Source organism: Salmo salar, chromosome 16, assembly GCF_965601325.2.
Source record: "Salmo salar chromosome 16, fSalSal1, whole genome shotgun sequence".
Classification (NCBI taxonomy): domain Eukaryota; kingdom Metazoa; phylum Chordata; class Actinopteri; order Salmoniformes; family Salmonidae; genus Salmo; species Salmo salar.
This window is the reverse complement of record NC_138306.1, coordinates 38,906,646-38,929,000: the sequence shown is the minus strand read 5'-3', so window position 1 is coordinate 38,929,000 and position 22,355 is coordinate 38,906,646. Positions and strand designations below refer to the sequence as shown.

Genomic DNA, 22,355 nt, shown 5'->3' with positions numbered 1-22,355 from the left:
ACCCTGGTTTTGCATTGTTGCCCAGTGCAAATGAAAAAACAGATCTCTGTCTAAACATGAGGCTTTGGTTTTAAACATGAATCTCAGTTTGTCTGTATGTCTGTCAGAGAGGCTGTGAGCTCGAATGTCAAAGAGGAGGCTAGCGCAAGTGTGGTACCTCTGAAAAAACACACATACATTCCACTCAGGAGCGATACTGCCATCCTCTCGTGTGAAGTCATGGGCAATTTGATGTAATTGATATGATTGTGATATTTACATGTGTATTTCAGATGGTGCCTTTAGATCGCAGTAGATATTCACCCCTTGGTAAAGTTTACATGTACTACTGTTGAGTTTGCTGTTGAGGTGCAGCTAGAATATCACCAGGTGAAAACCTCACGGAGGAGTCTCGTGAGAGCATATAGAGACAGAGTACAAATTATTCATTTTAATGCATTTGTCACAGTGTCTGAGCTGGTGGCTTAAAATGTAACCTTTATCAGTTCATTGAAAATAGACTGTTGTTATGCACACATCTTCAGTGAAACACATCAGCCAGTATAAGTTAATGTAAAGTGCTTTATATGTAAGTGTGACACAATGTAACTCTAATCTTGAATGTTTGTGGGTTCCTCTGTGTGTGTCTCAGTGCTCTGTCTCCTGTGGGAAGGGTAAGCGTGCCCGCTATGTCAGCTGTCGGGACGCCCAGGGTGGAGTGGCAGACGAGTCCTACTGTGCCCATCTGCCCCGGCCCCCAGAATCCTCAGCCTGCTTCAGCTCGTGTGGCCAGTGGAGTTCCTGGGAGTGGTCTCCTGTATGTTACAGTTGTTGTCATTTTTTTAACCCCATTACTTTTATAAGTATAAATATGTATGAGTAGCTATTATGCCTTTACTAATGAAATAATGCATCACTTATTAATGCTATGCTCTCTGCCTATTGTTCAGTGATATGACCTTTTGTCTATTGTTTGCCCAGTGTTCACTGATATGACCTTGTGTCTATTGTTTCCCCAGTGTTCACTGATATGACCTTGTGTCTATTGTTTCCCCAGTGTTCAGTGACGTGTGGTGTGGGCCGGGCCACCAGGCAGGTTGAATGCAGTAACTACCACCACCAGGTGGATGAGTCATTCTGCGACCAGGACGAGAGGCCCAGCACAGAGCAGGAGTGTACGGCCACCCCCTGCCCCTCCGTGTACCGCCAGAGGCCCAATGACCAGCCCTACAGCCCCCACAACCCCGCCAGTCACCCAGGCCACAGCAGTTGGAACGTCCCATCGGCAGACAACCAGTGGAGGACGGGACCCTGGGGAGGAGTATGTACAGTACCATGGGGCCAGAGATTTTACACTTACCTGACCAGGGAAAACTCTGACCCCTAGTTGTAGGCAATATGGCCGGGGGGTTCGGGTGGGTCCTGGTGTTCCACGTGGTCAAGAAAAACTTCTGGGACTATGATACCATCTCCATGCACTGCTCTCTCCCTCACCTAATTGTCTGACTGCATTTCTGCTGTTCCTCACAGAGTGATCTCTCACTGTATTCACTCAGACAGATAGTAAGGATATGACTAGATTGTAGCTGGTAAGGTAGTGTACAGGCTGTGTACAGAGTTGTGTGTGTTTGTGTGTGTTTCCCTCTGTAACACACTCTGTGCCCCTCCGTAGTGCTCCAGTACGTGTGCAGGGGGCTTCCAGAGGAGGGTGGTGGTGTGTCAGGATGCGGAGGGTCGCAGCACCAACCACTGTGACCAGAGGGTCAAACCTGCAGAGTCCAAGAGCTGCGACTCAGGACCCTGCCCTCTGTGGAACTACGGCATCTGGGGAGAGGTGAGGGAGAGGCTATACGGACACGCCTGGTGCCCAAATTGATGACGTATGTCGCGCATCTGAGAGACGAGTTGAGACAACTGACTGAACCGAATCCGTTCGTCTCCACTCAATTCTCGCTGTGCGACATACGTCATCAATTTGGGCACCAGGCGTGTCTGTATAGCCTCTCCCAAGAGGTGAGTACACAGGCACTACAGGGACTATGTATGTAAACAGATCTGCCTCAGTTAAAGCTACAACAATACAGTCCACTACTGAACTACAGATACCCATTTCAGACTCCTGGGCGCTACAACAATACAGTCCACTACTAAACTACAGATACCCATTTCAGACTCCTGGGCACTACAACAATACAGTCCACTACTAAACTACAGATACCCATTTCAGACTCCTGGGCACTACAACAATACAGTCCACTACTAAACTACAGATACCCATTTCAGACTCCTGGGCATGCATTTCAATAGTCTAAAGTTGCTTCCTTTCCTCTGCACCTCTTCTTCATCTACTCCCCCCCTGAAAGAAAAGCTATTGAGATACTGTACCAAGTAGCCTGCCTTTAACTCAAAAGTCTTGCTAAATACTAAGTGACCCCCTCTTCTCTTCTCCACTCTCAGTGTACCCAGACGTGTGGCGGAGGCAGGAGGACGCGCCAGGTGGTGTGCCAACGGTCCAACGGACAGAGACTCAACGACCACAGCTGTGACGTCCTGGATAAGCCTCCTGACATGGAGCAGTGCAGCCTGCACCTGTGCCCGGGCAGCATATCCTGGCACCGCCGACCATGGAAGCCGGTACGATAGTACTTCCTCTTCCCATAACTTCTCCTCCTCCTTAACTTCCTCCTTCACTGGGGCGCGTCACCATGAGCCGTGAGTAGACATGGGGGTGTGCTTAAATTACAGGGAGTGTATTTCTGGCCCATCCACTAGCAGCTAGAGGCTAGCGGCTAGCTAACTGTTTTAGCCTATCTGTAGGAGAGTCAATGGAGCACTAGTGTCAGCGCTAGGTTAGGATAGCCCCAGCCCACCCACACTGGGCCCTGGAGTGGCATGGTGCTGATTAGAAACAAGGGGGAAAAGAGCACACACAGAATGCTGCTCCACATTGGGAATTCTCAGAAACACATGGTTCCCATTTGGAACTTAGGCTCCAAATGTAAACTATAAATTAGAAGGACAATGTTGTCCAACAATGCCATATATTTGTAGATGCGAGTGAGTAACTCGAAATATATTTATTTCATATGTGAAGCGTGAAGTAAACATTTTTGATATCTGTCTCACCCTGTAACCGAAAGTACACAAGTGTATATTTGTGTATAAGAGTTACCTTTATCAAACAGCAACAAACTGTTACTGTATTTTCTGTATGTATCTTTGTACAGTATGATTTTATTTTTAGTGGCTAGGTTTTGTAACTGAATATGATATTTAAGATTTTACTGGTGCTTTTGGTTGGATCTCTTGCGTCTCATGAATAATGACAGTTTGTACAGAGGAAAGTACGTTCAAAACGACAGTATGTTTTGTTAATATTTTTTACCTATTTTTTTTTTTTTTTAAGACTCATAAATGAAACGTTAAATGCAGTTTTCAAAATGGTGCCATCCCTCTTAGAATGTTATATTCTAGATCTTTTCACAGTTCTACCATCCCCTCATGTAACAAGGTGCGCTTCTAAAGTTTTAAATAACTGCCAATGAATTATAAATACAAAATAATAAAAAACAGTAACTATAGAATACTATAGATAGTCTAGATATAACACTGTATTTTAGGGTTCAATTTGAAATGGTAGATATTTGAAATACTTAGACACATACTGTTACTGTAGGAAAAAAGCTATAATGCCTATGCAAGGCAAATATCGGGCGCGGAAAGTCATGTACAGTAGTAGCTACAAAGGCCAGGCAAACACCTTCTACACTTCTGGTATCACAAAACTGAACATTGTACAGGGATCACTGTTCGGCAAAACACTCAACCTCACAATATACTCTCACCCTCACCAGTACAGGTGTTGTAATTATTCTGTCTTGTCGTTAGTGTGTTAGTTGGTCATAGTGGCACAAGTGGTTTCAATATTTGTCTTGTATGGTGGGCCCTTTGTCTCTACTGTAAAACTGCACTATAGTACAGGAGAAGTTTACATCAAAAGGATGTTTACAGTGGGGTTTCTATAGAAACACCAGTCTGCCATTTTTTTACAGAAGTCAGCGAATTAGAGCCCTTTTGTCTTTGCCTCTGATAAATTGGCTGTAGGTGATCTTAACAGATTGACATAACAGTCAATCTGTTAAGTACAAGAGGCACTATAAAGTTGTATTATTGAACTTATTCACAGGTCATACCTGATGTATTTATATAGCTTATGTTACATGCCGTATATCAAGATAAATCCATCTAATATGGTGTACAAATGTCAAACTATGCAATCCAGTTTTAAAGCTCTACCATTTCACAGTAGATTTACTTCCAATGTGCTTTTCATCTGAAAGTCTGCTCAGAAGATAAAACCAACTGAATTGGCATCCGCTAATCTCGTACCAACTGAAGCACACAAATACCTCTCTTTTATGATACTGTAGTCATTTGTTGCTGTTTCACTTTTTTCTTGGGCCAGTTTCTATATTTCTGAAGGATTTTTTTCAAATAAAAGGTATTTATTTGTTTACAATAGTTTATTCATTATTGAAGCTTTAATGTTGTATTTGTTTCAATTTAGATACATGTAACACTTGGGTTGAACTATCTGTCATAACCTTCGTAATGCTGTCATAAACCTGACCTGGCATCCGATAACTGCTCCATACATTTCAAAACATTTCATTACTAACTACCACATCTTGCTTGATGGATAGCCAGCCAGTCAACATATATTATATCCTTCGATAGCATGAAAAACAGTAGTACGTGAAACATGGTTTCCCAAAGTGTCATGACATGTGTGACATCAAGGTGCAGTCTTCCTGACACATAGTTCAGGTGAAGTGTTACCAAAATGGCTCTTTGTTTGTGTTGACCGTAAGCTCTCCTGTGAGGTCCACTCTGGGCTCGCTCTCTCTTGTCTTCTTCCTCTTCCACATAACTTTGTCTCCGTCTGTCCCAAGACATTCATTTCATCCAAGACTCCTCCTTAGCCTCGTCAGCCCAGTCACCCTTCGCGTCTCCAACTTTTTTACCCAAGGTGCTCAGTGATTGTGCTGTGGGGCAACAGTGCATTGCTTAAAGTTTTTTTGTTCAAATGTTAATCTTTTTCTATTTATTTAGTTCACATTCAAAAATACATAAACATGTTGAAATATCTTTTCCCACTGTAAAAAATATTAAAGAAACAAAGGTTGTGAAATGTGTGTTGTTTTTCAATGTGGCATCATGCTGTAATACTTGGAAGGTGTTGTATTCTTTGGCAATGACATTTGCTCCATAACTTCAAAATCATATTGTTGAGCATTTACTTTTATGCTCATCACAGTACAGGAAATAGCATCATATGTGCTCTGTATTTTTTGGGGTTTATACCAAATACTGTCTAAAATATATACTACACTGAGCAAAAGTTACCGAGACATAAAGGCCCACATCCTAAATGCTGAACCGTTGCCCAGTTGTACACAGGTCAAACAAACTTCAGACACAAACTTCAAGATAACTGTTTCGGTTTAATTATATCCCTATAGCATTTGGTACACAATATATGATACCTGCAATATTTGTTGATACAGAAAAATATATACCCTTGCAGTTACTCCTCGTGTCTCTATCCAGCTAATCTAAAGCCAGCAATCTGAGTTTTTTAGAATAGCATAAAAGTGTGCTTTATAAAATAGCATAAAGAGCATAAATTAAAATCACACAAAATATAATGTAAAACAGACTGCAGGCTTTCTTATTGTTATTGTTTTTTATCATTTTATTTTGCAAACACTCAAGGGAAAACTTTGGCACAGGCTGGCACGTACATCTGTTTACAATTATAGTAATAGGGCTATCTCCGTAATGCCTTTGGCTGGAAACCAACGGAGTATTGTGTTTTATTACAAGAATAATTGGTATTAATCAATGTTGGCAAGTTTGTTATATTTGAAGAGGTCCCAAATCGAAACCCCCCAAAATTATGTTCATCCAATATTGTTGATGGATTCCATTCTGCCTCTTTTCTGTTGTATTATATCATGCTTCCAAATAGAGGAGATCATTTCAACGGGACAAATAAAATAAGCAGAGCCAATACCAAAAATAAATTACTCAGTACTTTGTTGAAGCAACAAGCTTGGCACACCTGTATTTGGGGAGTTTCTCCCATTCTTCTCTGCAGATCCTCTCAAGCTCTGTCAGGTTGGATGGGGAGCGTCGCTGCACAGCTATTTTCAGGTCTCTCCAGAGATGTTCGATCAGGTTCAAGTCCGGGCTCTGGCTGGGCCACTCAAGGATATTCAGAGACTTATCCTGAAGCCACTCCTGCGTTGTTTTGGCTGTGTGCTTAGGGTTGTTGTCCTGTTGGAAGGTGAACCTTCGCTCCAGTCTGAGGTCCTGAGTGCTCTGGAGCATGGTTTCATCAAGGATCTCTCTGTACTTTGCTCCATTCATCTTTCCCTCGATCCTGACTAGTCTCCCAGTCCCTGCTGCTGAAAAACATCCCCTGATTCACTGTAGGCATGGTGCCGGGTTTCCGCCAGAATTTACACTTGGCATTCAGGCCAAAGAGTTCAATCTTGGTTTCATCAGACCAGAGAATCTTGTTTCTCATGGTCTGAGAGTCCTTTAGGTGCCTTTTGGCAAACTACAAGTGGGCTGTCATGTGACTTTTACTAAGGAGTGGCTTCCGTCTGGCCACTCTACCATGAAGGCCTGATTGGTGGAGTGCTGCAAAGATGGTTGTCCTTCTGGAAGGTTCTCCCATCTCCACAGAGGAACTCTGGAGCTCTGTCAGAGTGACCATCGTGTTCTTGGTCACTTCCCTGACCAAGGCCCTTCTCCCCCGATTGCTCTTTGGCTGGGCGGCTAGCTCTAGGAAGAGTCTTGGTGGTTCCAAACGTATTCCATTTAAGTATGATGGAAGCCACTGTGTTCTTGGGGACCTTCAATGATGCAGAAATGTTTTGGTACCCTTCCCCAGATCTGTGCCTCGAAAAAATCCTGTCTCGGAGCTCTACGGACAATTCCTTCAACCTCATGGCTTGGTTTTTGCTGTGGGACCTTCTATAGACAGGTGTGTGCTTTTCCCAAATCATGTCCAATCAATTGAATTTAACACAGGTGGACTCCAATCAAGTTTTCATCTCAAGGATGATCAATGGAAACCGGATGCACCTGAGCTCAATTTCGAGTCTCATAGCAAATGGTCTGAATAGGAAAGGAAAGGGGTTTACCTAGTCAGTGAATACTTATGTAAATAAGGTATTTCTGTTTCTTTAATACATTTGCTAAAATGTCTAAAAACCTGTTTTCGCTTTGTCATTATGGGGTATTGTGTGTAGATTGATGAAGATTTTTTTTTTTTAAATACATTTTAGAATAAGGCTGTAATGTAACAAAATGTGCAAAAAGTCAAGGGGTCTGAATACTTTCCTAATGCACTGTACTGTATGTTGGCATGTTTCACAAAGGGATTTGCTTTCTCAAGTGGCAGTTATATGGGTTGAATCTTGTGTCATGGACTTACCTGGTGAGATGATTAGGGTATCTTGTGGCATTCTTCATTCAGGGTTTGTCCAATATAACAATCAAGCAATGTAAGCATTAACTGCTTCCAAAGAGAATAACTCACCAAAGACAGAACATAATTGACATTTATTGCACAGATTTTGTTATTCAAACACAGTTTGGGAGCAGTAAACTTCCACACAAAATAGATTTAGCAACAATGGTAACATCATTAAGTAATGATGATTGCTTTAAAAACAGCTGCAAACATTTTTGGGGTGAAGCAGCACTAACCAACAATAAGGCAGTGTGATGAATTGAACACTCCAACATTTTAGGAATTTATGCCTATTTGTTGCTTAAACACAATTTCCTGCAGTTAGTGGGGGAGTCCCAATGAGAGCGATCTTTGTTGAAGTGACCCTGAATGAAACGCATTTGTTAAAATGAAATCAATGAACAACATAAAATGAACAACATAAACATATTTGACTTTGGCCTGAGGCAAATTCTCTAAACCTGTCACCCTGGGGTCAGATGGTCGTAACATCATTGAGCTTGTGTTTTCTGATCCAGCCCATATGCCGGTCTAGCACTGATCAACTGGAGCTAGCTAGGACTTAGAGACTTGGAGGTTCCCTCAGTCTCAGTTCTTCAAGCATGGTTCTTGTCATAGGTTGGAAACCAGAGCAGGATGCTAATTTTACATTTGGTCCCTGTTAGTGATGGTTTATTCAATGTTAAACCAAACCAAATTATGCAATTGATGAGTTGTATTGGACAGTATACTTGTAGGATTTGGCATGTTCGGAGGGTTAAGCCTTTGGAGGCACCAAACCAGATTCTGCTTCGAGATGTTATCTGAGGCATCAACATCTTTGGACAGAAGTATAGCTTTGACAGCAGCAACAAAGTTTGTATCGAAAGGCCAAACAGTTGGAAAACATGGAGGACAGCCAAAACATATATTAAAATAAGTCTATTTTTTTTCATTATTACATTTCCTGTCTGTTTTAAATCAAAGTAATTTGTTTTTGTCCCAGGATTTGATTAAAAAACAACTGTAATATTAGCATGCTCTCCATCATCATTGATGTGCAATTTAGAGAGCAATCAAATAATGCTGCCATGCCTCAATAGAAACAAATGACAAAGAAAAGACATGGCTTGTATACAAAGATTGATTTGTTTTTATCCCAGATCGCCCAACAAAACACACATTTCTTAACGTTTGACTGAGAGAGAACTAGACAAGATATTTATATAGTACATATGGAACATAAATATTATGTGTCAGCGATGGAGAGTCTTTCATCTAAACCAGTGAACCCTCCTGCCTGTATAGACATCTGCGATCAAGCACGGTTGATGTCAAACTTCAAAGTTTGATATATATTTGGTTCTATGTGGCCTAGTCCTGTACATTAAAGCCTCGTTTAGACATAGCCACTAATGCAGTCTCAGTGACGGAGGGTGATGACATAAAGTGGCAGGAGTTGACTCGCGACCACAAAGAAACTGGATACAGGGGAGAGAGTGGGGAAAAGATTGAGAGAGGGGAAGAGACTAGTTTAGGCAGATTTTTGTTTCGCCGGCGCGACAGCTGGGGATGGATGCAGGGGGATAAAATAAGTATAGATCTGGAAGCGTTTAAACTAGGCTTTCCCTGGCACGTCCAATGATCGGGAACAGGTTCTCAACTGGCATTACAACGCATCTGAGAGAAAGGTCTCTAAAGATTATGGGGTGAATCCTCTCTGAAATGGGACTTCAATGCATGTTGCTATCACCTCGTCTCTACTGGAAATTATTTATGTTGGGGCCTGTTGGTGGCTATCATGTTGATGTACCTTGGTAGTTGGACTGTACAAACTCTTCATATTTGTCCAAAACAAAATCCCCCCCCAAACTTGGTTCAGTGGGAAAGATTTTGAGGATGCCCTAGAAGAACGTGGTAACCCACTCAAAGTAGCATATCTCCCTAGAAAGTAGAGCTTATCACTTTTTACCTCACATCTTACCAAGACACCCTACACCGCTGCTTTCTGGTGTGGCGTCAGTTAGCAGTGCAATAGACGTCAGTGTATTACTCTTTATATGAAGACTTCCAGGCTCTACCTTTAGTGATGTGGGTCCTGTACTGCATGTTCCACATTAGCTACCTGGCTGGCAGGTCTGTTTCTACTTGCGCATCTGTCTCTCAGAGCTTTAGGGCCGCTGGTTCACAGATGGTGAAGACATTCCAGCAAGTCAATGTCTGAGCCTACAGTACTCATCGATGTTACATATTCAGCCCCAACGTCTCCCTCCCATCCTTTTGTGATTAAACGACACCGCCATTTACATCACGCAATGTTCAGTCCTCTTATATCATCCTCCAGCGTCAGATCCGCCAGAGTAAATTGCAAGCACAAACTCATTTTGTCAATGAGGTCTGGAGGGCCGCACTGAATATTGGTTATATTTCCTTGCCATCAAAAAAAAATTCATTGTTATCTATCCATTGTTTTTTTTTAATTTTCTATGCTCCCTGACTGTCTTGTTTTCATTTGGGTGATTTAATAGCGAGCTGGACACAGTCAAGAAACTGTATCATTTGTACACAGTTTGTATTTGCTTTTAGTCATTTTAAAGTATCAAATTTTAAAAGCTATATATATATATTTAACCCTTATTTAACTAGGCAAGTCAGTTAAGAACAAATTCTTATTTACAATGACGGCCTACCCCGGCCAAACACTCCCCTAACCCGGACGACACTGGGCCAATTGTGCAACGCCCTAAGGGACTATGGATCACGGCCGGGATCGAACCTGGGTCTGTAGTGACACCTCTAGCACTGCGATGCAGTGCCTTAAACCGCTGCGCCACTCAGGATAATGATAGAATAATAATATAGTCCTATTAAAAAATATAGTATATACTCAAATCACCCCGAAAACGGCCCACGGGCTGTGTGTTTGACACCCGTCTAGGATCTGAAAATATACAGTGTGGCTCTGTGAGGCAGTCATTGGTGGACAAATATTATATCTGATGTGCTGGAAGCCAAGGAATTATAGTTGCCTTTGACTTTGTAGTCAATGCTATTACCTAATAACTTGTTTTCCTTCTACTGTTGACACAGTTATTCTCAAGGTTTAACACCACTTTTGGAGTCCACTGAGCCCAGCTGCAGATTGTACATTGTTGCACATCTTCAAAGAGTGCTATAGTGGGGGTGAAATCAAAGGTAGATAGCATATCAGGCTTGTGAAACACACCAGCAACACACAACAATATCACCCCCATAACGGCCCCATAAAAAGACAGCGGTGTAAACAGAGCGTTCAACTTGGAGGAATGTGTTAATGAGACACACACGGGCAGGTGTTGACGATCAACCACCTCTAAATTACAAACAACCTAACAACAATGTGATCGTCCCATCATACAATATTTTGGGCAACATTGTCTTGTGTCTCTTTGAGAGAGGAAAATGTTGCCCTTTGTCCGATATCTGTACTGTAGCTTTTTGGTTGGAACACAAGGCCAAGGTCAAGGTCGTTGGTGTCTTACGATGCAATTCTGTTATGGGAACCCAGGATGAACAATGCCGACAGACAAACGTTAGCTGTACCCCATGTATATAGCCAAGTTATTGTTACTCGTTGTGTATTTATTCCTTGTGTTGTCATTTTTTTCTATCTTTTTTCTCGGCGTTGATGGGAAGGGCCCGCAGGTAAGCATTTCACTTAGTCTACACCTGTTGTTTACGAAGCATGTGACAAATAACATTTGGTTTTATTTCTTTATTTTAAAAGAACAACATGTCTTTGGCTTTGGTTGTGAACTTGTCACTAGGATAAATGACACTAGAGTTTGGGTCTTGACAGCTTAACAGTGAAGTGGTGTTGAGTAAGAAGAAGAAGGAATTTGGATGGATGGACTTTGCCAGGAATAGGGACTCTTGGAAGCTCTTGGAAATCCTGGGCCAAAAGGTCACTTTAGAATCTCAAGCATTATTCTGCTGTCCGAAATCAGGTTCACTCTCCTGGTCTGGCATAGCTTTATGAGACAACAGCATTGTACTCAATGGAGCACCAATGGAGTGTTTCTGGAGTGGGACATGGAAATGGATCTTGGTTCTAGCTGAATGTTTGGACAGGTAGAAAAACTGGTTGTTTTTGTCATTCCTGAAAGTTGACTTATGGTTGCTCAGTTCATCTTCTCTGAGTGGTGTTGACTTAAAAAGAGAATCGTGTTGGGGAAACTTAATATGCCCTTTTAGGATTGTTTATTTGAGTTTCTAGCCATGGCAGAGGCACAGTTTGGCACCAACTACACAGTTGAGTTTAGTTGACTGCTTTCATTTTCCATCAGAAGCAGCCTTATTAAGCTCTTGTTGTCACGCCCTGACCTTAGAGATCCCTTTTATTCTATATCTGGTTAGGTCAGGGTGGGAAATCTATGTTTCTATTTCTTTGTTGGCCTAGTATGGTTCCCAATCAGAGGCAGCTGTTTGTCGTTGTCTCTGATTGGGGATCATACTTAGGCAGCCCCTTTTCCCACCTTAGATTGTGGGATCTTGTTTTTGGTACTGTACTGTATGCCCGACTGAACTTTACGTTTTTTCAATTTTTTTCAATTTATTTTGGTTTTGTTTCGGTGTTCATTTAATAAATTAAAATGTTCGCCTACCACGCTGCACCTTGGTCAAATCCTTCCATCGACGAACGTAACACTTGTAGTGAACATTTTGTCAACTTTGTTAACACAGACCAATAATTATTTAGACATTGCAATATCCCTTTCAATCATCATTGCCCTTACAATAAACTCCATGGTGACGCCAATAAGAAATGTCCCTATTTTCATACCTTCGGTACCTAAATATACTTATGACATTGGTTTGTACCAACTCTTTTGTGAGGAAATCCTATTTGCAAGTTAATACCAATTAATTTCAGTTAATACAGCCTACTTACTCATGTAGTAATTGTCTAACGATATCTCTTTGGCCACTGATGTCTGGATGCCAGATTTGGACCACGTTGGCCAGGGTTGGACTGGACTGTATTAGTGCTAGTATGAGGTGTTGCTTATTGTTTCTTCCCATGCATGGAGATGATCAGGCCTGTGTGTGGCTATTTTGGCCTTGAGGTTGAAAGATCTATGACTCTGACATTCCTCCGCCCCACGATGCTCTGCTCTTACCAGCTTTTCCCACGTCGACAGCATGTGTTGTTTTGACTTCTGTCTTTGAAACTTCCTTGCAAAACAGGACCTTGAACAGAAAAAGCATCCTGTGATAGCTCTCTGGCCATATGTCTTAGCCTCCCTCACTCTCTGAGCTCTGCAAACATCTTCTTACATTTTTCCCCCTCATTGACACTGATAAAGGTGTAATAACATCAGTGTAATAATCAGTGTAATGAACTGAAATAATATCTATCAGTGTATCTTGTTCTCTGATATCACTTGGTCCTTGGAAAATGAGTACACATTTAGTTGTTAGGATGATCATAAACCTAGATTATCTTCAATATGACTTCGATAATCTTTTTTTGAAGCTGTTGAAAATTTCTATACATAGTATTTGAGTATCGGTTTGCTAGTACAGAGTGTAATATTCTGGACAAACTTCACACAGTCGTGAGTTTTTTTTGCTCCAGAAACATAGGTACTAAAGAAATTAGACAGTGCCTTTTAAGGTTTGAAAACATCTGACAAACATTCCAAGTGAACTATCAATTGAAAGTGAGTTGTTCTATAGGGATTTCTGTGTTCTTTCTGTTGAAGTTGCATATGCTGTGGTGTAGTCGCATTGGCTGAACTACAGGTAATTCCATGGTCTCATAAGTTACCCGATAGCGTGGTCTCTCTATGCCTAAACGCTTCCATGTGTCCATTGGCTTACCTGTCCTCTGCGATGGAATGGGCGGATGTCATCATACAATTGCAGCCTGCCATGCCTAGAAAAAGACATGCTCTTATGAATAGCATGGAAATAGAAAAAATACATAACCTGTCAATATTCTTGATGCATCTCACATTTCAGTATAGTCTACCAAAGTCCATTTAAGTATCAATATTTGATACTTTAAATTAAAAAAGCCAGCTCCATGTGTATTTACCTACAAGCGCTACAAGCTGTTTTATAGTATGGTCTTCATAGCACAGAGAATAAACATAAATTAGCTGGATTTGGTTTGGCAATAAATTAAGTGAACTGTTCCAGAACCCTGAAACACTAGCAAAGCAGGAATGCAGTGGAAAGAAGAAGAAAAAGCACAAGCTGCTTAGCTGTTAACGGCCAAACATCGCTTATCTCTTTCTGTGTATTGTACTACATCTCCCATTCTAGTTGAAAAACTTTGTTGAACAAAACCGTGTACTGGGGTGTCTTTCAGGCAACAATTTAATTCCGTCTTGTAAAGTAATCCATATTATTTCCAGATGAAATTCACTGGCTGATACTAGAATTAACCCACCTAATCATGTGAAATGAATTGCTGTTACAACTTGGGAGAGGAAATCTGTCTCGAGAGAAAGTCATTTTTTATGTGGCTTGTATATTTTTTATTTTTCAACAAAGTTTTAATAGTAATAATACATGTATATGCATCTTAGAAGATACTTTTATCCAGTGTGACTTACAGTAAATGAATACATACAAGTGGCTAAGTGTTTGTAATCCCCATATACATTTTCTGTAAATGTGAACTTGAGTCTTTCCCCCCCATTTATATTGTGTTAGAGATCCCCACACTGTAGTATATACTGTAGTAACATGCATTACCAGCCTTGTAACCCTTCATTAGTCATATTTATTTACTCATTTATTTACTCATTTACTAAATTCTCCAAATGAAAATCACTATCTTTTGTCCTCAGTATGTTAGTTAGCGGACCAGTAGCTATTCATGGAAAAGGCAATTGAGCAGTTGAAGCATAGTAAGAGAGGAGTTGACTTACCTGATCCAGTGTTGAGTAAAGTGAGCCAGCAGCCTAGCCTGGTAGTAGAGTTTAGAGTGGAGGGGTTGGTCGGTCCCCGGGTCCTTGCCCTCCTCCTGCTCTGCTCAGCTCAGCTCTCAGAGGTTGTCCTTTGGCCCCACGCGCTGTGCCGGTTTTCTGCTCTACTTCTACGTTACCAGCCCTGATTAACTAATGGCTGACAGATAAGGCTGCCTGGCTGTGGAGAGGGAGGAGCATGCCGCCTAATAATGTCTTCTCCCCACTGTTAAACAGGCAGCAGATACAGTTCAGCCGAGGACCACTGCCCATAGCACTGCCTATATGGTTGTGGTTTCCTTTCTTCCTCCTGCTCTTTTTTATCTTCCTATTTTTTTTCTTCTTCAATGACAGCAGTAAGGAGGGGCTAACACCCCCTCTATCGCCCCTACTGTACATGTCTGCCTGTTTACGTTCCTGTCTGAAGTGGAGGGAGCAGTGTTATAATTTTTGAGTGAGCGTGCAGCGGGTTCAAGAAACTGCATGTTTAGGATCAGTCAGTCAACGCAGGGCAGCTTTGATGTCTCCTAGTCAGCTGGGCTGAGCCCTGTGTTTAAAATGCCTTTGTAATTACAATGTGTATAATATACTGTATCTGTGTGCAGTGTCAACTCAAGCAATTCCCTCACCAGAGTACAGAAGAGAAGATAGCAGGAGGTGCCTCTCTGTTTAAATGGTTCAAATGGGTACTCTAGCAGAGTGAACTCACCAAGTGTTGCACAAACGTGTCTCTCTTAGTGCTTGAATGCTTCTCCTCCATTAGTGGAAAAAGCAGTCATTCTTCACATCCTATGCCCACAGCTCCTGTTGTCCAAACCTAAAAAAGGACCAGCATTTGTTAGAATTCAATACAGTATGTCTAAAATAAATCTTCCTTAAATAATTCCATCACAGCACAGTCAGTCCAATAGAGTGTACTATCTATGGCCACCACAAGTTTACCATTTTGCTGTTATGCAACATTCTGAGATCATAATTAAGGGACAATACAATATTATGTTTATTATCTGGACTGGAAAATATGCTAAGACAAAACAGAGTTCTCCACGTCTTGTTGTACTTTATTCCAATACCCCATTTTAGAGTGGCTTTGTGTAAGGGGGCTCACTCTCTCACTAAGAGCACAGCAGAAATAGCTGGCTCTCTAATTGCTGTTTGTACTCATAAAGACGGAAGAGTCTAGAATATTTTTGTCCACCGACCGACCTTCGTCTCAGGCATGGGGCTTTCTGAAGACTCATCAGAGTCTCTCTGCTTTTTATTTGTTGTGTTCTTGTTTTCTCTGTAGCTTTCCTGAAGCATTGTACAGCTTATTGAAACCATATGATTGTCTAGCCATATGTATGCATCCAGGTCTTTTAGCTTTCTGAGTCTTCTCTCTCCTGGGCTTGTGTGTGTCTCTCTCTCTAGTTTGTGCCATGTACAGGGTTTACACGTTAAACAGGGGAGTGCATTCAAACCTGGGTGTTCAGTGGATGCTTTACAGAGATCCATGTCATGATTAGTGTATCCAAAAGGGGTTTATAGCTCATTCACTTGGCCATGAGACGCAATAACATAACATGTGTGTTTATCTCCAACTCATACACTGAAGACACTATATTGAACAAAGCACCGTGTTGGATACTTTTTTACATTTTATAACGTCTTTGCTAGTACATTTTCATTGATTCTTGTGGTGTTTATACTCTTTTAGACAATTTAATTTGGCTCACTGCTCTCTTTCATGTGGTAGAGAGGGAACCTCCTCAGGAGTAAGCTAAGCAGTGGGCTAACCGTGACCATTGAAACCATTTAACCGTCAAATCATTACAAGCAGGCTGTCAACTGCACAACACAAAACAGCACATTGGATGGTTAAGTACTTTGTCTCTCTTCATTCATATAAAGTTCTAAACTGATTGACATGTTGTACTTTCGCAGAACTTGAGCAGCGGGTATAAGCATGGTTTCAAAAAGTGTTGTTGGAAAAGGCATTCACTAGAATCTCTGCACTCACTGTCTCCATTTTGTTTTATGTCCTTCTCTGTGTCTCTAGTGTTCTGTGAGCTGTGGCCGGGGGACCAAGCAGCGGGAGATAACCTGTGTTTACCAAAACCAAACCCAAATAGAGGAAGATCACTGCAGTCATCTGTCACGTCCCCGGACACAGAAGGCCTGCCGAGCCCAGGGATGCCCCAGCTGGAAGACCAACAGGTGGAGCAAGGTATGTGTCATTCACCACCCTGTCCCCAAAATACCCCCAGGCCCCTTCGGGGGACCACACCACCCGCCCCTCTCTAATGCTAACAGTCACCTCTAGCAGCTGGGACGCCAACGCAAACACAGTCAAGGGCTTCCCAGATGTAGAACATATACAGTACTGTACACACTGAGCACCTGTCCAATCACTGAGCAGTTTATATACTCTTGTACCAAATGTCCTTCCGATGTGAGTTAAACACCACAGGCTACATTTACATTACTGTTTATGCAATGCACCATACTTGTATACTTGTGAGAGGAAATGTTATGGGAATTCAATGAAGCTTGTGCTGTGCTTTACTCTCTCTCCTGAGTTTGACTAGTTATCATGCTAGTTCCTTTACATTTCTTGCACTCTTTTCAAAACAGCAGTGGCTAGTTGCCCAGTGCCTTTTGGGTGCATTTTACTGCACCAATGCAGCATGCTGGACAAAAGTTTTAACATGCAACTGACACTTCTAAAAAATCACAAATGCAAGAAGGTACCTACTTTCTACAGACAGACAGATCCCACTGGGCACAAACTTGTTGAATCAATGTTGTTTAAATGTAATTTGTCATCTGTTTGTAACATGGAATCTATATGAAAAATACATTGGATTTGCAAAAAGTCATCAATGTAACTTTTGTTTTGAGAGTCAATTTTCAACCACAGAATGATATCATCATGGTAACACATTTTCAACATAGACAAACCTTGTATAAAATATGTTGAGTTTGTACCTTTGAAACAACGTCAGATCTTCAACGTTATATCCACTATCAGGAGAAAAAAAACAATAGACTGGGCAGCACCTCCTACTGGAGAGTTGATCTATCTACAGCTATCCATTTGATCTCCCATCCCATTTAATCAAGTCCAGCCCAGATTTGATATTTGTCACTGACTACTGCCAATGTGCTATTGTGACAATGATTATTGAGAGCTCTATTAACTAAATAGATTCACTGTAGCTATCAAAGTCATTACAAAGGGTAGGTTTAACAGAGCAAATGAAATGTAGCCATACTCTCTATAAATCATATTTCATCAATGATACTATTTAGGCCTATATAAGATTTGCGAAGTCATCAACAGCTATTGTTTCAATTCAAACCAGGGTTCAACTAAAAATAGACAATACATATAGGCCCATTGGTTGATGTCAAATTTAATCTTCAAGTTAATGATGAATATGTTGGATTTACATCTCCATTTCAACCAAAAATCTAAATGAAAGAATAGGACTAAATCAAATCAAACTTTATTTAAAGTGCATTTAAAGTTTGATTTGATTTAGTCCTATTCTTTCATTTAGATTTTTGGTCAAATCAAATCAAATCAAACTTTATTTAAAGTGCATTTAAAGTTTGATTTGATTTAGTCCTTTAGCAGCGCTAGGAGAAGGGAAATCCATGAGTCCAAATGTATCACAAGGCCACCAGAGAGTAAAGGAGATGGAGGTGGAGGGAGCTTTGTCATGTTCTGACAGGTTGTCCAGAGCAGAGGAAGGAGTAGTTGTCTGTACATAAGTGGTGACTGTTTAACAGTCTGATGGACTGGAGATAGAAGCTGTTTTTCAGTCTCTTTGTCCCAGCCTTGATGCGCCTTTACTGTCTCTGCCTTCTAGATGGTAGCGGGATGAACAGGCTTTCCTGTGACACCAGGTGCTGTAGATGTCCTGTTTGGCTGACTGCACCACCCTCTGGAGAGCCTTGCAGTTGTGGACATTGCAATTGTCATACCAGGCAGTGATACAGCCCGACAGCATGCTCTCTATGGTGCATCTGTAGAAGTGTGTGAGGGTCTTAGGGGCCAAGATAAATGTATTCAGCCTCCTGAGGTTGAAGAGGAATTGTTGCTCTTTCTTCACCACAGTCTGTGTGAATGGACCATTTCAGTTTATCATTGATGTGCAAGCTGAGGAACTTGAAGCTTTTCACCCTCTCCACTGCGATCCCGTCGGAGAGTAGCAATGGTCAAGAGGGCTCGATGTGCGAGTAGCATAGGAGATGTGTTGATAGAACTTCAATAGTGTTTTCCTCAGATTTGCTTTATTGAAGGCCCCAGCTACAATAAATGCGACCTCAGGATATGCGGTTTCCAGTTTGCACAAAGTCCAGTGTAGTTCCTTGAGAGCCGTCCCTGTGTCTGATTGGGTGGGAAAATACACAGCCATGGCAATGCCCGAAGAAAATTATTTTGGGAGGTAATGCCGTAATTCTCTCACTCTCAGGCCCCCTGAAGATGTACAGTATTTAAGTAATGTTTCTGTTGGAGACAATATGGAGAGCAAAGAGAGCTCCTCAGGTCCTGTATGCTCCTCACGCCCCCCCATGTGTGGTTGTGAAATCCCCATTGGGCTTGCATTGGGAGCCCATCGCTGTCTTCCTCCATTAGACCACTGCCACTTCCCATCCTTTGTGGGCCTCACTCTCCCTTTCCCTCCCTGGTGTCTGGAAGCAATCATCTCCCTTCACATACCACCAGAATCCATGAAATCCACAACTAGAGCATAAAGACATGTTTTATATCTTAACATTCATGCCTGTGACAACTTTGGAAACCTCAGCACCCACCGTTTGGGCTTTTCAGCAGCCAGCCACTCAATCCCCTCAGTCGCCTCTGAATGGGGGTCTGGTGAAGGGGTACGAGAGAGGAGGGGGGTGTGGGGGTCCGTGAGCAAAGGGTAAGGACCGCCTATGGAGCTCTTGGTGTGGAGCGACCCATGCTCAGGAGTGGAGTGGCGGCAAGCTCACTGATTGGTCTGTGACAGCTGCATTTCCTGCCTCTCTGTGATCAACCAATGTGCAAAAGCATGTCTGTGGGTCGGCTGCACTCTCCTCTCTCCTTTAAAACCCATACAATTAGAATCACAGGTTTTAATTCTAGGCTCTTCTCATATTCTATTTGAATTCTAATTGTATTCTAACACAAATGATTATATTTTTATGAACAAAAACGACATGCTGTAGATGGGTAGAGAGCAGCAGTTTCTGGAGAACTCAACTCCAACATCAAATAGTGTGCTTAACCTTGACAAGTGTAATCCTCGGCAATGAAAACCGAAAGTATTTTGGAAAGAGATTAGAATCAAATTTCTTAAGCCGTAACAGTTGTTAAAATCGTAATAGGAGGGTCTATTACATCCCACTTTGGGATATTAAAAAAGATAGCCTTTAATTGAGGCCTCGTTCTTTTGATTAAACCTTCATCTGAGGTCTGATTTCTCTTTATGCCTTTTGTTCTCCTTCCAAAATGTTAAGGAGTAAAAACGTCACTTAAACGGCACACCCTAGAGATGATGATGTAGGCCTACACACAGTTCTAATACAACATGATACAGTATTCTGTACATGAATTGGGAACTTACAGTTTCTAAAGATATTGTGGCTGTATAGTGAGTATTTATACAGCTTTCTTCTAGAACCCTGGGGGTTGGTCTCCGGACCTAGATTAAGCCTAGCCCTGGACTAAAAAGCACTTTGAATGGAAGGTCTCCATTGTACATGGTTCTTAGTCCAGGATAACACTTCATCTTTGTCCGGGAAACCTCTTTCTAATGAAATCCCGGAGTTCTATTAGTGCTGGAGAGCTTCCTTAGCATGTAGGTAGGATTCTCAATGACATCAAAGAGATGGGCCAGGTGATAGACCTGTGGGTAAACTGACAATACGGCTCACAGAGACACAACAACCGTAGGCTCAGAGGAAAACATATGTCTCTGTCTGCATTGTTCAAGGACATTGTGTAGAGGCATCGTAGCCTGTGACGCAGACCCAGCAGACAAAAACAAGTATGTGCTGTATGTTACAAAACATTGATGCTTAGTCCAGGTCAGAGAGAGTGAAAGGGGACATGATGGGAAAATGTATGTTTTTGTGTGAATTTGAGACTTGGTTGCTACAGTAGCAAGCTGACAGACAGATGAGGATATGTGTGCTGGCAATGCAATGACAACAACCTGATCGTGAACAGACTAGCTTGTGTGTCAGTCAATCTAATGTGTGTGTTTGTAGTGCTCTGCCACCTGTGGAGTGGGGGTCCAGAACAGAGATGTGTACTGCAGACTGAAGGGTACAGGGCGGGTGAGAGAGGAGCTGTGTGGTTCCCACAACCGTCCAGCCACTGCCCAGCCCTGCCAGGCCACTGAGTGTCTCCATCACACCTGGGCAGCCGGAGAGTGGCAAGATGTAAGTATAGATCACTAGCTAGCTCTTTCTATGTCTATATCCCTCTCTTTTTATCTCATTTACCCTGTATTCTTCTTCTTCTCTCTCGCTCTCTCTCTCTCTTTGACACACAATCTCTACACAACACACTTCATCACAGACACAAACAAGGACTTGTCACCTCTCTGTATAACAGTCTTATTGTAGGTTATGGGTTTCTTCTGTCAAACTTCAAATTCACCCCTTTGTGCCATGGGTCCTGTTAAGGGGTTGACACTGTAGCCAACGTAGACATGCTCTCTTCACTCTCCACCTTCCCACAGACACTCTCTCGAAACACTCCAGAATACCCAGAGACACCATGTGTGAGGCACAGTTATGGAGTGGAGCTGTCCACTGGATGTGTTAATGTCTTATGGGTGACTGGACAAGCCCACAAAACACCAAGTCCCAGTGGAACCTCCATTTAGAATGCATTGCTTTTCCAAAATTCCACAAGGAAAAGAGAATCACATTTTTCAAATGTCCTCGACAGAACTTCGGAGAATCAATGTGCTTTCAAATACTACTTCATCAGTTGATTTATTAGATTGTATTCACATAGATTTGTTAATAGAGACAGATTCCAGTTGCTAGCGTGTGTGTTTAATGAACACACAGCAGTCATGGATGTTTGTGTGCTAGAGACATAAGATCATCATACAGGAGATTGTTATTGGCAGTGCTCCCACACAGAGCTAGCGGACCAGACCAGCTGTGTTTGTGAGGTCACTGAGGTAGCCCAGCACTCCTGCATCAGACATGAGGGTTTAAACGATAACCATCACACGATGATAAATCACATCAAAACCTCAAAGCGCTGATACATATCACATCCATGTCTTTTGTCTAGTCGAGTGGCACTGCACTGTGTGACATGAGCACTGAGCAGTCCTCTTCAACTTAGTGTTTTTTTCCCCTTGGCCATGCTCTTCCTTTCATGTCCCCCATACTCCGTCGCCAAACTTCAGGACACAAGACGAGTACCATGTAAGGAATTTGTGCTGCTTCCTCCAGAAATCTTTGCACGCACTCAGATTCTGTCTGTGTTGCGATGCATTCCGCTGACAGCCTCCTGGCTCAAAAACAGACATTTCTGGCCCAAAAACCATTTCAGCATTCATAACTGTGCTTAGAATATGAGATATTCTAATAAACAAAACTGATATCTTTTTGATTTTATAGGACATATGCTTTAGCCATTCAAAACCTAGTGTTCCTCATATTGTAATACTGGTCTTAACTTTTGACTACCTCTCTAAACCATCATTCCAATTCACTCAAAACCAATTTGTGTACCAACCCATGACTTGCCATTTCTTTTATGTCTGGGGTTGGCCTTGAAAGCAATGTGAGATGTCATATCATGCCCACTTTTCCTCCCCTGGATAAAGTGTAGAGCATGGACATCTGGAGAGCTAAGGAAACAACCAAGCCTGTCAGAATTTCTATTGGGTGTC

The 22,355-nt window shown here is 42.0% G+C and overlaps 1 protein-coding gene and 1 long non-coding RNA gene across 2 annotated transcripts in view; one reads left to right on the top strand and one right to left on the bottom strand.

Moving 5' to 3' along the window:
* LOC106573613 (A disintegrin and metalloproteinase with thrombospondin motifs 20) overlaps positions 1-22,355 on the top strand; it is a 149,722-nt gene that overhangs the window by 108,819 nt on the left and 18,548 nt on the right. The window contains exons 24-29 of the mRNA XM_014148814.3: positions 632-796; positions 1,037-1,300; positions 1,652-1,813; positions 2,437-2,613; positions 16,499-16,666; positions 20,704-20,877. Coding sequence (XP_014004289.2) covers positions 632-796; positions 1,037-1,300; positions 1,652-1,813; positions 2,437-2,613; positions 16,499-16,666; positions 20,704-20,877 — 1,110 coding nt within the window. The remainder of the gene's footprint in view (positions 1-631; positions 797-1,036; positions 1,301-1,651; positions 1,814-2,436; positions 2,614-16,498; positions 16,667-20,703; positions 20,878-22,355) is intronic.
* Positions 7,596-14,844, bottom strand: LOC106573614 (uncharacterized). The gene is made up of 3 exons (XR_001321383.3): positions 14,425-14,844; positions 13,367-13,438; positions 7,596-12,733 (listed from the first exon to the last, which is right to left on the bottom strand). It is a non-coding gene; the product is annotated as an uncharacterized LOC106573614 (long non-coding RNA).